Source organism: Channa argus, chromosome 12 (genome assembly GCF_033026475.1).
Source record: "Channa argus isolate prfri chromosome 12, Channa argus male v1.0, whole genome shotgun sequence".
NCBI classification, from domain to species: Eukaryota; Metazoa; Chordata; class Actinopteri; order Anabantiformes; family Channidae; genus Channa; species Channa argus.
Window position 1 is genome coordinate 24,308,588 of NC_090208.1, and position 21,553 is coordinate 24,330,140.

The 21,553-nt window shown below is 40.0% G+C and overlaps 1 protein-coding gene across 1 annotated transcript; it reads left to right on the forward strand.

Annotated features, from left to right (window-relative positions):
* Positions 1 to 3,548: 3,548 nt before the first annotated feature.
* LOC137138313 (serine/threonine-protein phosphatase PP1-beta catalytic subunit) lies at positions 3,549 to 21,476 on the forward strand. The gene is made up of 8 exons (XM_067525384.1): positions 3,549 to 3,710; positions 15,157 to 15,288; positions 15,396 to 15,626; positions 17,699 to 17,803; positions 18,075 to 18,146; positions 20,215 to 20,366; positions 20,598 to 20,732; positions 20,928 to 21,476. Exons 1-8 carry the CDS (start codon positions 3,659 to 3,661, stop codon positions 21,030 to 21,032), a joined length of 984 nt encoding a protein of 327 aa, XP_067381485.1. The 5' UTR covers positions 3,549 to 3,658; the 3' UTR covers positions 21,033 to 21,476.
* The last annotated feature ends 77 nt before the right edge of the window (positions 21,477 to 21,553 follow it).

Sequence of the window (21,553 nt, forward strand, 5' to 3'; positions counted from 1 at the left end):
CGGATCCACCTCTATCTCTGATTTTTTCTCAGGATGATCTTCTGTAAACAGTCCTTTATGTAGAACATCAGCTGTTTGTTGTTTTAACCGATACGAAAAACATATTGAGCTACACTTCAATTATACGTGTGGCCCACGCAAGAATCACGGAGCCTTTAGATTTTAATTAAAGTTATTATTTGTGTTTTTTGTTTTTAACTATTTCTTAATATTGTACAATTTATTTTTTTCCAATAAATACGCAAAACCAAAATACGGACATATTTTTACCAGGAGAGGGCGCTGCAGGTGAATTAAGCACAATCTGCTGTGTGCATTTTATTATTTAGTAAATAAGTCTTAATTATGCTTTGTATTTGTTTATGTCTTTATGTCAAGTTATGACCTCAAAACCATCAAAACCGGCACAGACCGTCACTCTCATGTTGGTGACCAGAAATGAAACTCAGTTGCAAAAGTTGTCAACTAAGTTTATTAAATATTTATGTTTGTAGTAACCTTATTATTTTAGAACACAGGTGTACCGGTCCCTTTGAATGATGTCTTAAACCACAAATACTGCTAAAGAAACTACAAAACAATGGTGCAGAAATACAAGAAGGGTGGAACTGGCGTCTTGTCTGCTGTTTGCATAGCAGCCATTTGGGTGCTTTGGTGTCACACTACAGCCTAAATAATGTCTGGAATTTTCAAATATTGAGTGTGTAAAACATCTCACACCCTAAGGAAAACTGAGATGGGATTCAAATCTTCTGTAAAAGCCTTATTAAGCTGATCAGTGGATAACTATCACTTGAAAACTTTGTTAAGGCGTTTGAATGTTAAATAAAAGCTACCCACTTTGCCAATTGTTTCCCAAGAAACTAAATTATTTGAGGAGCATAGGAAAGTGGCATAATAGTCCTAAATTGGATGTCTTTGAATGGGAAGTAGTTGTAGATTTTATGGATATGATAACGGTTCATGTAAAAGAAAGACAGGAACTATTTAGTAATTATGAGGTAGATTTAGGTTTAGGATTTAGGTTCTCAGTTGAAAAGACGGATGTAATGGTTTTCACAGGAAAAAAGGTGAGAGATATTTTTCAATTAAGTTATGGGATCAATTTCAAACAAGTAGAATCATTCTCTTTTTTTAGGACTACATTGACACCAGTGTGACATGGAAAGAGCATATTTACTGTATTAAAGATAAGTGCAAAAAAATCCTAAATCTCATTAGATGCTTGGTCTGGCAAGCAGCTGTTTCATCATTAAACTCTACATATACAGGTGCTGGTCATATAATTAGAATATCTTCACAAAGTTGATGTATTTCACTAATTCCATTCAAGAAGTGAAACTTGCATAATGTAGACGTTCATTCCACACAGACTGATATATTTTGAGGTGTTTATTTCTTTCAATTTTGATGATTATAACTGACAACTAATGAAAACCCCAAATTCAGTATCTCAGAAAATCAGAATATTACTTAAGGCCAATACAAAGAAAGGATTTTTCCACACTCTAATCAGCTAATTAACCCAAAACACCTTCAAAGGCCTTTAAATGCTCTCTCTCTCAGTCTAGTTCTGTAGGCTACACAATCATGCTGATTTGACAGTTGTCCAAAAGACGACCATTGACACCTTGCACAAGGAGGGAAAGACACAAAAGGTCATTGCAAAAGAGGCTGGCTGTTCACAGAGCTCTGTGTCTAAGCACATTAATAGAGAGGCAAAGGGAAGGAAAAGATGTGGTAGAAAAAAGTGTACAAGCAATAGTGATAACCGCACCCTGGAGAGAATTGTGAAACGAAACCAATTCACAAATGTGGGGGAGATTCACAGAGTGGACTGCAGCTGGAGTCAGTGCGATATGCGATATGCCAGAGCCAACAATGCAGAAGAGCTGAAGGCCAATATCGGAGCAACCTGGGCTCTCATAACACCTGAGCAGGGCCACAGACTGATGGACTCCATGCCACGCCGTATTACTGCAGTACTTCAGGCAAAAGGAGTCCAACTAAGTACTGAATGCTGTACATGCTCGTACTTTTCATGTTCATACTTTTCAGTTGGCCAACATTTCTAAAAATCCTTTCTTTGTATTGGTCTTAAGTAATACTCTAATTTTCTGAGATACTGAATTTGGGGTTTTCATTAGTTGTCAGTTATAATCATCAAAATTAATATTATCAAAAGAAATAAACACTTGAAATATATCAGTCTGTGTGAAATGAATGTATACATTCTACAAGTTTCACTTCTTCAATGGAATTAGTGAAATACATCAACTTTGTGAAGATATTCTAATTATGTTACCAGCACCTGTATGTAGCATTTCTCAGATCCTGATTAGAATATGGGAGTACAGCAAATGGCTCTGCATCGAAAGCCAGGCTGAGGGGCTAAGATGTTTAGGGCCAGACATTAAGGCTCTTTGTTAAAGCGAGTAAGGACTTTATCGGTATGTGCATTGCAACTACAAATAGGTGAGTTACAATTAATTTTGTGCAGGAAACAGCTCCGGGTAAATTACTAGAAAAATGTGACAGGTGTTGTAGACAGTCACCTTACCATAATAGTACTGGAGGCCTGCTGGGGACGGGAAATAAACACCACAGCGTAGTTGGATTTGGTGATGCAGGAGCAAAAGGCCTGGAATGTTGAAGAAGGAGTTTTATCCAAGAGTTGTTTGGTATGTAGTTTCTATTTTGCTGCTGGAAACAACAGTAGCGTATTTAGAGTTACGTATTTAACAAACAAACAAAAAAGTATATAGCAGACCTGAGAAATTATAATTATAACTATATAGAAGCTAGATATTCAGAGTATATCCAGATCTATACAGACGGGTCAGATATCGCTTGTGCTGTGGTTACCGTTCTAATCTATAGAGCAGGTATATCTAGATGGACATCAAACACCAAATATTCAAGTATTTAAACAGTTAAATTATATGTTATTGTGTTGGCTTGATTGGGTACAAGAAATCAGGCTTAGCCAGGCAGTGACTCTGTCTCTGCTTTGTCCAGCATTAAGTCACGTCCATGCAACCATCAACAAGATTTATTGATAATAATAATGATGTTACACTCTGCAGTTGTAAAAGAAGGTACATTCATGTTGGTTCCTGAGAAATCAATCAAGAAGTTTAACAATGCAGGGATCAAGAGGGAAGGGGCAGACAAATTCCATTCAGAATAAAGTTAAGGTGCAGGGGGAAAATTCATTAAGGAGGAAGTAGTAATGACCAGATTAGGACACAGTAGGGAAACAAAACTGGGCTTTGTGAGTGTTGTCAGAAATTGAAATCAGCTGAGTATTTCATGTTAAGCTGGAGAAGAGGCATAAAAATGAGAGAAACGAAATGATAGAAGATTTCAAAAAGCAAAAAGTCTTAGGAGCCAGGAAAATTAAAGTAAATATTCAAGTGTTGGAAGGGGGTGAGTCCAGAAGATGGCAGCAATGTAACATTTGGGATGCTTGATGCAGACAAAAAAAAAAAAAAAAAGACGAAGAAGAAAGCGACGCTGACGACGACGACGTCACCGACGAAGAAGAAGGCGGCGAAGGAGGAGAAGGAGAAAGGAGTGGGTTGGTGGTGCGTTTGTGTGCGTTGAGGCGGTGCTAGTCCTCCTGCTCCAGACTGCGGTGAGCAGAACTGTTACAGAAATGGCGGAGGGGGAGTTGGACGTCGACTCGCTGATTTCCAGGCTTTTGGAGGGTGAGTTCACCACCCTGACGTTGCTATGTTATTGCCATCGTACCGTGTTTGCCTTTTACACCTTAATTCAAATGTATGGTTCGTTTTGAAAGAAGTTGACCAGACATCCGCCCACTGTACTTGCTAGCCTGACGTTAGCCCGGGCTGGAATGAACAGGACAAACGCAAGTCCCGTCAGTCGGTAATACGAACCACAGACACACCTTTAGTCAGTCACCGCTTCTCTTTCCCATCTCTCCTTTTTTTATATATTACGTTATCGCTAATTTCATATTTAATAACAGCTGTGTGTTAGTTAAAGCTTTACTTGTACGTGTGAAAGTTTGCGCTATAAAGTTGTAGCTGGACGCTTGTTCGGATTCCGACAGGTCCAGTAATGGAGGGAACGGCAGAGCAAGCGTAACACTAGAATGCTGGCGAATGTTGCTGTGCTTGTATTACACCGTTAGTGGTCTTAAAGTACTGTTAAAAAACACTAGCTAAGTTGCTGGTAATTGCTAAGAAACCTTAATCATACATGGTGCTGTAGGCGGTAGAATAGACTAAAGAAAGCAGCTTGGTCAAGGAAACGAAGTCCAGTTGACATGATTCCATCTTCGGACAACCAAAACCTGGATGACTGACAAACCTTTACCGACATAGGCGGTAGATTGTGTTTGCAAATCGGTCCAAGGAGTTGAAATTCGGTTTTAAACTGAATGCTGACAATTTCAACACAATTATCCGGTCTCGGTCTCTAAAGAGTATTGAAATCTCGTTTTTTTATTTTTTTTATTGTCATGTCTCCATAGCGTTTGCCCATATTTACAAAACAAACGCGTTTCGTTTTCAGAAGAGATTTTGGCGTCAGTTGATACATTACAAACTTGTGGTGTTTATATGCGAACATTGCTGAATAGTAACGTTTAAACTGGCCACAGGCCTTAATGATAATCCACTTTAAAATAAACCTGCACAGTGTTTTACGTTGTAACTATCTCAAAATAAGTAAACTTAGTAAAATACCCCATGTACTTATACTACAAATATTGGCTGTAAAAGTGCTATGAAACATAATCGGGCATAAAGTTGCTACAATTCCTGTCAAGTAGAACAATTCATTATCCTACAAAGGTTCGCACTGTACATCAATGCAATTGTTGTGATTGTCTCTTGTTATTTGTTTTCAACCCTGCATGTGTCATAATTTGGTTTGCTTTATACCACATTGTAAATCTGGCCGTAGTGCACAAATAGTAGCTTCTTTCTGTTCAAAGAAAGCGCTGTTAGTCCTTGACCATTTTTATATGTTGGCTAGCTGTGCTTGACTTTCTTAACAGTGCTAAATAAGGGATCCTTACACTGGTGAGCTGATCAGTCTCTCTTTCTCTTAGCCCTCAATCTCTTGAGAACACAGACATGTTGTTCTCTCCTTGTCTTCAGTAAATATGTAGACAGTACAAGGAAGTGGTGAACAAACATTTATGATGAATTGTCTGACATAAACAGATACGTTGTGTACAGTCTGAACAAACCCAGATGCAGTTTGTCAACATATGCTAATGAATGAGCATACTGTGGATCAGCCTTGAGCTTGGCTGGCCTATGCTATAGCTAGTTAGCAGCTTCATAATTAGCAATTTTTTCATGCAGCGACCAGGAAACCTCACTGAAGGAAATTGGAGGGATCAGGCCCTAAAGGCTTACAGATGTGAGCTGTAAACATTCAACCATCCATCTCCTTTCAGCCACTTTCCCCTTACCATCTACTGCAACCGACAAAGCAGGTTCAACACTAATGGGTTTTTTAAAAAAAGGCTGATAGATCAAAAACAAGATTTACTCAAATTGCAATGTAAGAAATTATGTGTTCAGTGTTGACTATTCTTTTTCCGAGGCTCAGAGGATGCATTGGAATCCATACATTGGCTACACTCTGTTATCGTAAGTGTGTAGCAGCCAATCTCAGCTAACACTGGACGAGTAGCAGAAAACATACTGTAGTAGTGGAGTATACTTCTGAATGTTATAATTTGGCCTATCGTAGCGTTAGGATTCATAATTATGTTTTATTTCCTTATGTTGTATTTTGTTTAATTTAGTAAAGATTCATTATATGATGCTGTCCATCTGCTGGATTATTTCTGCTAAGTGGTATTATTGCAGTGGTAAGGCAATGAATTTTGGGGAGGAAATGGTTACGGAAGAAGTAATGAACGAAGGGTTGTATTTGTTTGGCTGCTGGTTTCAAATATTAACAATTGTTGCTAGAACCAGGGCCTGTACATTTATTGTAAGAACAACAAGTGAAAAGTGAAAGTGAGAGTCATCTAACATTTAAGAGACATATATATGTGGGTTATAGACCAGCAGCAATACAAATGCACACACGCTGGCTGTCCATGTATCAGTCTGTATTTGTAAGGGCTGTGCTTTATTTTAAGACTTGACCTTTCCCCAACACAAAGACCTCTCACAAGCTTTTCCCTACAGATGAAAGCTTGATGTTCCTCATTATGGTTCACTAAACCTGATTACATCTACAGCCTGCTTTCATTTAGTTATTTACTAAACAGCCTGTCAGTGGCTTTCTCTTGACATTCAGTTCAAGGAGCAGTTTTTACTTTCCCCACACAACACACACATTGATTTATCGCTACAGAAATAATGAGACCTTTTTGCAATGGTAGGAAGGGATTTCCTTAGTCAATTCAACAGGAGGTTGATGTCTTACTTTTTTTTAATGAGAGTTTAGTGTCAGGAACCAACATACGCCTATACCCAGACGCAACTATGAAAAGCTTTCTGGTCTCATATTAAATGTCAACTGGCACAGCTGTCTCTGGTAAAACTGAAACTACCCTTTTGGAAACAGAAGGGGAGTTAAAATGGCAATCTTGTCCTTGAGGACATTTCTATTGGGATTAGACTTTTTTTGAAACTAACTTTAATGTCTATAACAGGCAAGAGTGGACTATTTAAAATCGAAAAATTCTACCAGTTGTACTTTCAACATTATTTTTATTTAATCATGATATAGTAGTTCTACATCACTGGCAGCAGTGCAGAGAATTTTGATTCCAAATGTTTTTCTTTTTTCATAGCAACTATTCTCACCTGTCCGAGAGAGCTCCATTCTTTCTGCTTGATTGGCATGTGCTCAGAGGAAGGGACTTGGATTGATTTCGATCTCTGTGCTCATGCTAGCTTGATTCCCAAAAGTTGCATAATGTAGCTTTAAATTTTCCCTAGGAACAACTGGGCTTGTAGGAATGAGGTTTTAATAGCATATTTATGTCATGGGTATGAAATTTAAACAGTGGCCACCGCACAATCTGATAAGGTTATTGTGAACAACAATCTTTCTCTTGAAACAATGCAGAGGAAGAGACATATTTTTGCACCGGCACCCTCAGTACGTGGACGTTTGAAGCTACACACAAACACACATGCAATGCATGTGACCTTCAGAAGGTGTTTTGTGGAGTAGGGTTGATATGTGTTGTCTAGCTGACAGGCTGAACCTGAAAGACTGCCAACACGGTTAGCAACTCATCCCAATGTGGAGAATGTTTATTGTTTTTATTTCATGTATTATTTTTATTTCATCAATTTGTACTCGTCTAGCTGGGTTTTTTTTTCTTACTTATTGATCATTAGTTTGTATTTGTTTATTGTCTTGGTTTTGTGGGTGTTTCTTTTCCTTTCTTGTCTTGCTACAGCTGCTCTCCGCATGAAACTAGAAACGCAATTTCCACATTGGATCAATAAAGTTGTTGAATGGCAAATCTTGACTCACTGGAATCTCCTCAGAGTCTTTAGTGTTCAGGTTTCTGGCCTCTCTGGTTACATTTGTCACTGTGAATACAATGGCTTGTCATCTGCTGTCTGAGTGGCAAGTCATGCTCATGACCAAATCGTGTTGTCTACACTTGTTCAGTCCGGTTTTCATCGGGTATAAGCAGACTCTAACATGGTACTAGGCAGACTTTTAGCTGGGAGAGTTGCAGCATTACAATAATAACAGTAATATATCACCTGTTGTGTTAATAACTTATTGTTGTCATCATTACCTAGAATAATACATATTATAAGATCATGTTATTAAAAATGCATTTTTTTTTTAAGGCATGTTTAAGATTTCACCCCAAAGCTGCTATGTTTGGTTACAAGCATGTTTGGGCTGATGTTGCATTTTTAAAAGAATCCTTCAGTTGTCTCAGCACAGCTGATAGCAACTACAAGCCTCAGCAAGACTCCACAGCACCTTCCTTGCACGTCTCTGTACAGTTTACTGAACCATCCTTGTGTTGTTTTTGGAGCTCTCCCTACCTGCCCCTTCTTATCCCCATTAGATTTTTACTAGTGCTGTACCGTGTCTGTGCGCTGTGATCCAGCAAAGCAGCTATTACAGGCCACAGCTTTTCCAACGTGCCCACGTTAAGCCCACACTGGCCCAGGCTTTAGCCACAACAGGCCCTCTGTCTGACCAGCCAGCGCAGGTGGTTCGTAAGCTTTATGGGGCACAATCAACCCCATGCCCCCGAACACAGGTCTGTGAAAAGCAGGGAAGTCAGCATAGAAAGTTGCATTTATTTTTTCATTTGGTTTATGAGTGAAGAAGCCAAGTTTCTACCCTTCATGGGTACATAAAATGTTCTCTCTTTAGGAGGTGTAGCTCTTGTCTATTTCCTGAAATGGGAATTTGGGAAAAAACAAACAAATTCTTTATGTTAAAATTACTCTATTGAGGCTTTGGTTAATAAAGGGTGTCAATATATCAGCAAGGCTCCGACATAACACAAAAAAGACAACCTCCAAATTCACAAATGTAAAGTCAATAATTAACAGTAGCCATTAAGATGTGTGCACATCCGAGCCAGCAGTACAGCACAGCCAATTTCAGAGGTTTTGTTTTACACACTTTGCAGCACTCATCAGGCTTTCTAAGGTTACACATTTACATAGTCCCCTGTAGTCCTGGAGATCAGCAATGGGTGCATTCTGGGGAAGTGGATAAATCCTGCTTCTATATAGGAATAGCACAATAATCTGACTGATGCACACATCAAGGAATATATTGGGCCTCCAGCCATGCAATAAACTCTTCCAGGTGATGCCAATGCAAATGTTTTCAGAAACATAACATAAACCAGCTTCAGGCCAACAGGTAGGCGCACACACACTAGGTCTTGTCCATTACACCTATGGCCAGCAAGTTACAGGGAAACCACAGCGCTGCAGCAAAGGTGTTTTCCGTGACGTCAGACAGTATTCGACTTTGCAATAAGCTGTAGGGGAAAATGCAACTGAAGTGGTGTAGCTACCCCTTTCCCACTGCCAGCTACCTGTGTGAAACTCAGACTTAGGAATTTCTGTTCTAATTAAACCTACACTCACCTTAATGGCCTTGGTGTTTTTGTAAATCATTTTGTGTTGACCTAAGCAAAAATGTATTTTACTGCTCACGAATTGACCTTTTCATTTATGAGTTTGTGTTCTATTTTATTTTTTCTTATTTAAAATGTTACATCGTTTATATATACATGGCAGTGTACAGTGCTTCCCAGAGTTTTATCATTGAACGAGGGTGTGAGAGGTGTGGCTGTTACAAAGAGTTAGGTTTTTAAAAATGCGGTCACTTTGATTCTGGATTAAATTATGATGTACAGGCAGTTTCTTCTGCTCATTCATAGTGCATTGTAACCTGTTGTCACTGTGCTTGTTTTTGTTGGTCTGCTGTATTGGCGTGGTGTTCGGGCTGCTGTCATGGCACTTTGTTATGGAGACAACAATGTTGTAGCCTGTGCGCGGGGAGCATTCACCCCCTGGCACTAAACATGGCACGGAGCTCGCCCACAGCCTTTCAGCTGCCCAGCGAGACTTTCCAATAAACCCTTGCTCCCCCTCTCATTCTGCAATCTCTGCTGGTCAAGCTGAAGTTTCTCCTCACGTTGTCCTTTCCATTTCTCCCTCTTTCTGTCTTTAGCCATCCCCATGTTTATTTTTTCCCCTTGGTCACTCTTCTCAATTTCATCCCTTCTTTTGCCCCACAAAGACAGCCATTCATTTGTGGCACTTAAAGGCGAACAAAACGTCCTCTGAAAATGAAACGCCCGCACAGAAATGCCATTGCAGTTGGGATTTCTGCCTCCATTCACTCCTGCTCACTTCACCAGAGTTACTTTGTTTCAAATTCACTAAGGGGTCACTGTTTTCCATTGCCCCTGTGTGGGAGAGAGCTAGATGCAAGAGTGGAGGGGAGCTGCTGGACTCATGCCCAGTTGAAAAGAATAGAGATTGATGGTGGAGAGCTAAAAAAGGTCTGACGGGGCATCTTTACTGGTGCTGCGTGTTCCAGCAGCGACTAAAACATGCACAGTCATACCTGCTTAACATTCATGAGCCAGCTTGACCCACTAAAATACACTCTTTGCTTTGTCTTCTTGAATAAGGCTGCACTAAATAATAATTTATTATCAATATATTTTTGTCAAAATGAATCAAATAAAAAATTTCACTTACACTATTAAATGTGTTAACACAGGCCAACAGAGATGGTTGTGCTTATTCTGCAGCTCCCTTGTAGAATCCGTCAGCTTATTGTTATGGTTTTCTCATCTGCAACTTCATTTTTTTGTTTTACCCCTTTTATCTTTATTTCCAGGCTCAGTAGGGCACTTTTTTTTTTAACCAAATTTGGTAGCTAGATGGTGAACATAGTTGAGCATTTAGCAGTTGTGGAGAATAATGTATTGGGCTCAATCCCATCATGGAGCTGAAACACAAGTCCAGCATTTCCCATGCATTCATGTTTTTGTGTTGGCCTGCCACTATATTGTCCTCTATGGACACGTTTAGATTAAAAAAAAATATTAAAATTGTATTTATTTGTAAATTTAATTGAAGAGCTGCATGCATAATATCTTTAACTTCAGCCCTGAAACTCATTAGTCCAAAGTTTAAGACTCTGAGGGGGTCATCCAGAAGTGACAACCTGGACCAGAGGTATTAGCAAAATAGAGTTGGAAACGTAGGAAAACCCAGAAAAGCTGAGTAATAAGACCATTGTAATATAGCTTCCAAATATGCTGAAGGGATCAGGTCAGCGACAGACAGCTGTAATTCATTTTAATACATTTAAGAAAGTGGCGGGGGTGGGGGGACGCTGTAACCCAAAAGAACTGATGACATTACTCTGTCTGCAGAGAAGTGCACAAAGTACTCAAATGCCAAATAAAGTTCAAAATACCAGAATATATCAAACATTACAAATGTAGCTCTCGTTGTTACAACTAAAGCCAGGAACAGACTGCAAAGCATAAACAGTGCAACAGTAATTGACTAATTGTATGTCAGGGCAAAAATTGACGTCACTCATCTTTCTTTTTTCCTCTCTTGGTTATGTTAATCTGTTTACGTAGCTGTCTGGCAGTGCAGCTGATAGCCAGTATATTGTTGTTGTTTACCCAGTTATAGAATCTAATTCTCCCTATCAAATAGAAAAGCAGAGTATTTCAGTGCTTTCTCCACTCTGACTAGCCTGTTTCTTCCCTCCCTCCATACAGCTATGCCCATATATGGTAATGCCTGGGAGAAGTCTGTAAGTCACTTTTCTCTCTTAATCTCACGTGACCCCTGCTCTTTTAAAAGAATGGAAAAATAGTTGACCTCCTTGCACCTCAGCAAGTAGTTTTGCCGTCAGTGAAACAGGAGAAATGATCTCATTAGGTGCTGACACTACTCCCCATGCTACTACTACATGCTAGTATAGTCTACCAACGAACTTAACCAAGTCACAGTTGAACTGTTTGCTTACAGTGTGTTAGGTTGGGCTGTATGTTGTAACATCTCTCTGGTGTGGTTCAGCATGCAGCACGGGGTGGGTTGGGCTGTAATCATGATCCTCCCAAATATTTAGTGACTTACGTTGCCAAGTTTCCTGTAGCTAAACTTAAATTTAGGGAACACTGGCTTGTTTATGCCTAGAAAGATCAGCAACAAAGGTTAGTAAGCAGTGTTGGGTGATGGAGGATGGCTAAAGAAAAGACAAGAATAAGACTGTGAAATCATAGAATTTCGTAACTACAGTTTGGTCCCAGTTAATACGTGTCTGTGGTTTCCATCTGCATGTTTTCCTGGTGACGATTCTTTTAATCAAAGTATGAAAGACTTAGTTCCGTCAACACCCCCTTATATTTTTTTTTTTTTTAACTTGTAAACTTTCAGTATTCCAAATAGTTCTGCTTTGATGGAGCTCGCAGATGCTCTGTGTCACAGGCTGTGCTTAAATGCCTGTACAGCCCAGAACAGTGAAGTGTCTATGAGCTGTCAAAATGAGCTGGAAATATTTTCCCCCTTCTCATAATAGAATAAAAGATCTGTAACATTGTGTGTTGCAAACGGGGACAAGTAGTGGACTGGTCAGCCGCCTCACGGCTACTACATCCCCTGTTCGAATCTACCTGCCAGCTGCAGCCTTTCTTTGTGCAGTTTGCATGTTGTCTGGCAAAGACATGCCTAGTAAAATAACAGGTGACTGTAATTGCCTATAGGTTTGAATTGTGAGTGTGAATGGTTGTCTGTCTAAGTGCATTTACGTAGATTTAAGTAACCAGGTTGGTTTTTTCAAGAAAGCCGATTTCTTAACTGTCATGTAAACGGAAAAGCTGGTTTCTGAAATCAGGGTGGGGGATAAGGGAAACCTGGTTTCCCCGTGCAGACTTCTGTCACGGAATGCAGATTTCTCTGCCATGTCGTAAATGCATAACCAGGTATTTAAATGGCTTTTTTAAAGTCTGACAGAAACTTAAGCTAACACAAAGTACCTTGTAGTCTAAATAAGTCACCTTAATACATCTTTTTATTTTTTATTGATTCAGACAGTTCTTATTGGAGATTAGCTGCATTTCTACCCCCCTTTTTTTCCCCTTTCTGTCACTCTGCTGCAACACGAACACACACACACACACACACACACACACACACACACACACACACACACACACACACACACAACAAAAGTCAGAAACCAGCATTTTCTTTCACTACACAATTAAAATCTGCGTGCAAGGCTTCAAAAATAAGTCAGAAATAGAGAATAGGTTACTCTTCTCCTGCAGATTTCCAGTAACCAGATTTCTTCATTCCATGTAGACCCTGTTCCCTGAATAACCTATATAACCTGAGACAGACCAATCACCTGTCCAGGGTGTACCCTACATCTCTCCTAGTGACAGCTGGGATAGGCTCCAGCCCCCTGTGACCCTGAATAGGATAGGGTTGTGCCAGTAAAGCAACTCCCCTAGTCATTCAGCCTGTTAGTCACATATCTCTAAATAACATTAATAACCTGGCTTGGATCTGTGATGCAATAAAGAACTGAGCTACAGCTTTTGAGTAAGTTCTGACACTTGTTCAGCTAATGTTAGCAGCTTCCTGTTTTAGTCTGCACTAATCTGTTGTTATTTCTGGTTAAAATTCCAAACAGCAGATCAGCCATTGCCATCTAACCTTATTTCATTGGAATGAATAAAACTGATGACAGGCTAAACTAAAACTATTGTTAGGTGTGTCTGTTTTTTTTTTTGCAAGGCTCTACAGAAATAGGCTTCAGCATCACACCGCTGCTCGTAAATTCTGTGATACCGAACGCATCAATTTGCTAAACATGTAGGGATGACTCTCCTTGTAGTTCCAATGCAAACGGAGTGTCTGATCTCATAAGTGCCACCTTAAATTTGACTAATTATACTGAGCAAGTGTGGTACAAGCATTAAATTGGCTTGATTACATTATCAAATGTAGTCCTGGAGTTTTGAATTTGGATAAATAATTGTAAGCATATCAGCTGTTTAAATTACGACTATGGCAAAAAATAAAGGCGCATAGTTTTTAATAGATCTAGCCCCATCATTTTTCTCCCCCCAGAACCCCTAGAGGGTTTGAGGTCCACCCCACCAGTCTCCCAAAATCCTATGGGCAACACTGTCTGAAGCCCAAAGAGGCAGAGCTGTACTCTGACGTATACTGAAGGCAGGATGGTGCCCAGCAGTTCACACCCTGACTTAAAGACTTAAAAAGGTACACATGAAGAGGAAGCAAGAGGAAGGAAGAGGTGAACAGGGGAAGATGGAGGTCTGGAAAAATGAGACTGAGATACAGACACAAGTTGTTTACAGTGCAATGATCTTCTGATCAAGCGAGAGAAAAGAGATGCAGCGTTTAGTTTGAAAAGGTCAGAGTGGGACCAAACTTCAGAACTTAAGTAAATGTATGTGACCACATTAGAAGTGAAAAATAAGAGATTTGCTCTAATCTTGCAAAGAAACCTGCTGGGAAACACAGGTGGAACATTTCCTCCAGTTTAGTCATCAAGTGAAGCCTCACAGCTGGTTTAGACAGACGCTGAGATCCCTGCTTTGAATGTGTCTGGATCATCTCTCGTTTGTTAGTATTTTAGCTTGTCTGATTGTTGCTGTGCTTGTGTGCGTTTGAATCTGTTTGTTGTAAAAAGAGTTACAACGTAGTGTACTTGTTGGTCTGCACACACACACACACACACACACACACACACTTTCAATTTGAATATTAAAATCTCCTCATAGCTGTGATTGCCAGTGGGAGTCACCTGCAATAAACACTTTACCATTTCCAGATTCTCCTGCTTTTTAAAAGCACTCTGGTCTGACTGTCTGCCTGCTGAGCAGCAGGATGCTTCTGATGCTTCTGATTTACCTTCTAAGTGGTGTTTACTGCCTGCTAGGATTTCTATCATGTTGCTGTGGCCCACTTCTGTGGTTTGCCAAGCAGGAGTCTGCTCTTCATGTAAGCACAGACGGACATATATAGGTCAGAGGCAGAACATGAAAATACTGCAGGGAAAGTTGGAAATTGCAGACGTAGTTATGATGTCATTGCGGTGGTTTGCATGTGTCAGCTGTACAAGTTCCCCATCGAGGGACACATTGAGTTTTCTAATCGGCATCACTGCTCAGCACCACTGCTCTTTCATCTCTCCATTATCTGTAACCACTTATCCTGTTTAGGGTTGTTGGAGGGGGCTCAAGACTATCCCAGCTGTGATAGGGTGAGAGGTGGGATTCGCCCAGGACAGGTCTCCAGTTTATCTCAGGGCCAACACAGAGAGACGTAAAAAGACAGACCACCATTCAGTTACATTCACACCTATGCAATGTAAAGTTCACAATTAGCCTAATGTGTCTTTAAACTGTGGGAGGAAACCTGAGTACCCATAGGAAACCCACACAAACATGAGGAAAAAACGCTCCCAACATCAACATATCCTACACAGGTTATTTCCACATTCTCTGTGTTGACTCAGCCCAGTCTCCTGTATTTAGTTAAACGTTGTTTTAATCCGGTGGGTGGTCTTCTGTTAACGATGCTCTTAAATGAACCGACACGAGTATTGTTTAACCTCTTCCCTCTCCTCTTTCGACACCAGTGCGAGGATGTCGTCCGGGGAAGATTGTCCAGATGTCAGAGGCTGAGGTGCGAGGCCTCTGCATCAAATCGCGGGAGATCTTCCTCAGCCAGCCAATCCTTCTGGAGCTGGAGGCTCCGCTCAAAATCTGTGGTCAGTAACCATCCATTCAGCCTTGTTCCTCTAAATTATAGTCTGTTTATCATCTCCTGCTGCTCCCTTCTTAAACTATCACCACTTCTTTCCATTCCCTCTCTTAGGTGACATCCATGGACAGTACACAGACCTGCTGAGGCTCTTTGAATACGGTGGCTTCCCTCCAGAAGCTAACTACCTGTTCCTTGGTGACTACGTGGACAGAGGGAAGCAGTCTCTGGAGACAATCTGCCTCCTGCTGGCGTACAAGATCAAATATCCCGAGAACTTCTTCCTGCTCAGGGGCAACCATGAGTGTGCCTCCATTAACCGTATCTATGGCTTCTACGATGAGTGTGAGTGCTCTCCCCTCATAGTGATGCTGTGGAATGGGGGTGTGTTTTTGATTTTTCCAGTTCCACTCCAATCTCCTTGTAGTAGATCTAGTTCCACTATGGATGGCATAGCACACCAAAATGTAAATAGAACAATTGTTTTGATGGAGAAGCAGAATAGTTTCACATGCACTCTTTGTAGGGGGAACTTGTGAACAAAGGAAACAATTCATCAATTTGGCACATTCACATTTTTCTAATACAAGTTGTTGCACTGGAGTTTTGACTTGAGGCCACAGTAGTTGCTGTGAGGGCTGAGATGATACTGCCCTGATGCTCAGGGCCTTCCACTAGCCTAAACAATGTATTTTAGGACGAAAGAAAAATTAAACATTCTCAATCACATTCACATACTTTTTAGATTTCATTTAAAAATGACAATGTGTAAAGTCCATAGCATGACAACTTTTATTAGCGGTTTAGATGCAGTTTTGAGTGGCAGTCTAATGCTGTTTACAACATGCAGCTTCAATTTGAAAATTAGCTCAGAGTTAATTTATCTGTACAGAAATGCCCAACATACGTAATAAAATAAACCAGAAACAGTAGGCAGAAGATAGAACAGCTGCTTGAATATGTTTACATACATATTAACAGTCTGTTGTCTTTGACACATTTTCTTGCTCCAAATAATTAAGGTCCTGGTTCAGAGCTTTATGTTCATGTCATTGAGTTATATAAATTGTATAAAATAAAACTTTAACTGAGAGATTGTGAAACTGGTATGAGATCAGCTGATGGTTGTACAGGAGACATCATCTCATTCTGCTTGAGTTTTAGTCCACTATGATTTTTACAGAGTTGTCATCTTAAATAATCTAGGGGCTTACAGACAATGTTGCCCTTACCCACCGTATGGCAAGAACACAAGCCCTACAGCAAGTGTCATAGTGGTCTGGCCTTAGAATAATTCAATGATGTAACATCGGGCAGGAACAGCTAATCTCACATACTGATATTAACTTACAATAACAACGACCAGCACTGGCTAAAACGGAAATACAGTAGAATTTTATTTAGAATATGGTGTTTTCCATGAAGGGACCCAGCAGAGTTTTGTTGGGAGCAGGACTACAATGGATGGAGGCAGGTGCCTCATACGCAGGAAAAACCCTGCTTGGACAGATCATTGGGAGCTGAAAGAAAGAAAGTTGTGCTAAACCAGTTTTCTTTTTAAATGGAACATTTAATGATTTTTGTAGGGACAGAGTATCTTTGGTAAACTGCTGAAAGTTGAACTGTGACATCTAGTTGTTTCTTTAACCAGATTTTTTTGTGTGTGTATGTAAAATTCTATTCTGAAATATTTTGAAAATAAAAAAAGATGATGTTTAATGGTTGTAACATAGGAAACTGGGTATCGTACTACATCCAATGAATAAGACTAAATGGTTGGTTATCTGGCAGTAGATCTCCAGTATAATGTTTAATATAATAACTAATAGTTCCCAACTTTTAACATTACTTAAGTGTCCTCGTACAGCGTTTACCAAAATGACTAATTTCTTTAATCACATTACAAAAAATGCATTGAAATGGTAACTTCCTCTTCAGATTGATTGAATCAGCACTGGTATATGGAGCTGAGGAGAATCAGCCAAAGTCTGGACCTGGAAACACTATTACATCACTGTGGTAATGTGATGCTGCTCAACAAACAGATGAGCGAAGCTGAGTAAAAAGAAAAACCTAGCAAACGGGGTTTACAGAAGTACCCCCCAACAAGGGCTGGGCAATAAATGAAATTCATGTAATTAGAGTTTTGTTTTCAACAGTGTGCATCCACTTCTGACATGGCACATTAAATTAAATAATGTAATAGGCAAATAATGAATGAGGAAGAATGACTGGTCTCGTCAAGAGACCCCTTGTAGAGTAGAGCATGAAACAAGCTGAAAGAGGACGGCACACTTTATTTCAGACAGGATTTGAATGCATCTCAGGGTTGAGTGTTGTGTAAAGCCTTTGGAAACAACCTTTTAAGGTTCTTTGTCATGAAGAAGCCCGACTCACTGTCTTACTGATTTTTGTAGGTAAGCGCAGATTTAACATCAAGCTATGGAAGACGTTTACCGACTGCTTCAACTGCCTGCCCATCGCTGCCATAGTGGACGAGAAGATATTCTGCTGTCATGGAGGTATTTATGCTGAAACACTTTGGATACTTCTGCACATTGAAGGATGGATTCTGTAGCATATTTGCATGATATGTAAATCTAATATGAAAGGTAAAGTTTGAGTCTTCTAAGCCTGCAGTATTTTTAGTTTACTAATCTGATGGGAAGCAACTAGGTCAGAGAAAGTTTATAGCTTTTCTGATATGGGTTAATTCCTGCACAGGCACCGGTGGGAATGAGGATGACATTTATTCGCTGACAGTTGTGTTTCATTGTGTTTTGTTGCCAACAGGTCTGTCTCCCGACCTACAATCTATGGAGCAGATCAGACGCATCATGAGACCCACAGATGTGCCCGACACAGGTAGGTCGGCACATACGCGCTCAACATCTACTCATTCACTCACTCACGTTCATCGCCATCATTAATAAAACATAATACAACACACAGTACTTCTTCATTGTAATAGTATTTTCTTTGTTGTTGTTGACTTCAGTTTGTGGTTATTCAGAATTATTTTCCTAATTAACTTATTCATTTGGTCAAGACATCAGAAATTTCCGAATAGTTTTAGTCAGTTATAACTGCTGCTGCCACTGGGCATCTACAGTATTTGAGCAATATTTTCCATATAATTAAATTAATAACAGCACCGTTTGACTGCAAAATACTTGTACTTTATTTCTCTCTTTCTGTGTTCACATAATGACTCGTCAGCATTTATATGTTCATAAAATCGTATTATATTTTTATATTTAAAAAAAAAAAGACCAGGTTGTGACTGATCAATGTATCGCATCCTCCAAAAATAAAAACCAAATAGGTTTATAGTAAAACAAAAGGCCTAAAAAAAGTGGTTACAGTTATACAAAGTTTTTACAATACAAACCAAAATAAAGAACACGTTGCTGTTGTTTGGGTCATTTACATAAAGACTTAAAATGACACTGAGAAGCACAGTATATGTAACAGGAATGAATGAATATACACTCTATGCCAAAATACTATGCCAAAAGTATTCGCTCACCCATTCATATAAATGAATTCATGTGAACAAAGCAATGTCCACAAAGACATGGATGAGTGAGTTTGGTGTGGAAGAACTTGACTGGGCTGCACAGAGTCCTGACCTCAACCCGATACAACACCTTTGGGATGAATTAGAGCGAAGACTGCGAGCACTGTGTATTATGTATTTCATAAACACACTTCCCAGAAGAGTTGAAGCTGTTACAGCTGCACAGGGTGGGCCGACGTCATATTAACCCCTATGGATTAAGAATGGGATGTCACTAAAGTTCATATGGGTCTAAAGGCTGGAGAGCCAATACTTTTGGCAATATAGTGTATAATGAGGGACCAAACGGTACAATGTTTGTATAGCAATATCAAATTTTGATACGTTTTGCCACCAAAACAATATAGTTGCTGTTTTATTTTCAAAATAAATTAGAATGGACACATAAAATATTGAAGAGCTGGCTGCAAAATGTAGGAGAACCAGGGCATTTGTAACCATGTCAGAGCTTGACATTAAGCTTTTCTACTCGCATAATAAAATAAATTATTATGTTTTTGTGAATATACAAAACATAAAATTGGGAGAGTAATAGTTGTGTTTTTCAAAAATGATTTCAATATAACTATTTTAAAAATGGCTGCTTTCACCGTGAGGTCGACACAAGTTCAGAACAAGGAAAATTCACCCTTGCATCAATGATGAATTTAGTCTGTGACCTTTTCTGCTGCAGTAAGTGACTTCGTCTAACACAGGTCTGTTTTTCCTATGATTCCAAGGAGAGATTGTGGGCTACTTGATAAACACAGCCCCTAGCCCCTCCCCCCTCCCCCTACAGCCCTTGTAAACTCAGCCAGTGATGGGTTTGCCTCTGTTCTTTGCTATAATGGTTGTATGGTGTTAATACCTGGTAAGGACATGTGAAGTGAGTAAGCACTGGCTGTCAGCTGTCAACATCTACCTTCTTACTCTTATAAATCCGAGATAGTTTACATTAGCTAGTGTCATCATAAAATAATGTTTTCCCACTGTCGAAAGCCGTTGTAGAACCGTGGAAGTGAACCGGTCTTTGCCCCCCTCTCCATTAAAGCTGCTGGTTCTTGTCCTTATAAGGCATCCAGTGTTCAGCCTCTGGCAGCTGTTGTCTTTCACATCCTCTTATGGTCTTTTAGAGAGACTGTGTGTGTGTGTGTGTGTGTGTGTGTGTGTGTGTATACACTACACACTACATAGGGCACCTTGTTGACACCTGACTTTCAGTAGTTTGAGAGAGACACAGATGATTTCATCCTATGACCCAGATTTGAGTGTTTGATCACAAGTCAGATGTGGAGATGAATCATTTCTCATTTTCCTGTGAAGGGAGAAGGCGGATCCCCCTTGTGTGGTTAAACCTCTACTGTTTTCTTCTAGGCCTCCTTTGTGATCTGCTTTGGTCGGATCCAGACAAAGATGTCCAGGGCTGGGGAGAGAACGACCGCGGTGTCTCCTTCACTTTTGGAGCAGATGTGGTGAGCAAGTTCCTCAACCGGCACGACCTGGACCTGATCTGCAGAGCCCACCAGGTACCAAAGCACACATCCTCTCGTAGTTTTCCATTTAAATTCCTACAAACCACTTCCCTTAACCATATGTAGATTTCCCAGACTTCTTAGAAAGTGGCTAACACAGCCACATGTCAGAATTTGGTGACATTCTGCAGGAAAGGCATCACTGCTAAAAGAAATCCACATCTGTGTAAACCCTGTGCGTCAGGCCTGTGGTGACTAATGTTCCTGTTTGTCTGATGCCCCCAGGTGGTAGAAGATGGTTATGAGTTTTTTGCAAAGAGACAGCTGGTAACTCTGTTCTCAGCTCCAAACTACTGTGGGGAGTTTGACAATGCTGGCGGCATGATGAGCGTGGATGAGACCCTGATGTGTTCCTTCCAGGTATGAAGTCATGACAAAGTACTGACGGAATAATATCATTGAATGTATGAACATGAAGGAACCCAGACAAAGAAACACAAGCACATCTGGTAATAGACCAGTCTTTTGATTATTTTAGGCAAAGAGAGAGAGGATAGAAGAAAAACTATAAACTACCAAGAAATTAAAAGCCAACGGTTATGTGCCCCCTCCCAGATCCTGAAGCCATCTGAGAAGAAAGCAAAGTACCAGTACGGAGGGATGAACTCCGGTCGGCCGGTCACTCCTCCTCGCACAGCCCAACCCCCAAAGAAACGGTGAAGGACGAAGAGAGCGAGAAAGAAAGAGCCTGAGATGATGGTCAAACAATCGTCTCTGTGGCTTTTCACAACATAATAAAAGTAAAAGCAACACTTGGCAGAGGAGAAAACGAATGAACACAACTATTTTAAGACACACCCAACTGCCTGTCTTTCATTTGAAATTTCTTTTCTCCCTCAGAGCTGCTGTCTCACTTTTTCCCCTCTTCCTCAATGCTTTATTTTCTTTACATCTGTGTTAACATTTTTAAAAACAAGTGTTGATAGAAAAATGAGCAAACGATAGGAGGGTGTCGTTATGTAGCATATTGGAGTGTATTGTTTTTGGTTTTATTGTCCTTTGCCTTTTGACAGGATGACAACTAGTTTATTTTACCACATCTCTACTCCCCCGTCTATACAGACAACTGCTGGGTTTTCAATAAATAATACAGGGAATAGTTCACCTCGATGTCCTGTGTGCTTATTCCAGTTATCTCATTTTCTGGAAAACTATAAGCAGTCAGTGGAGAATATGATGTA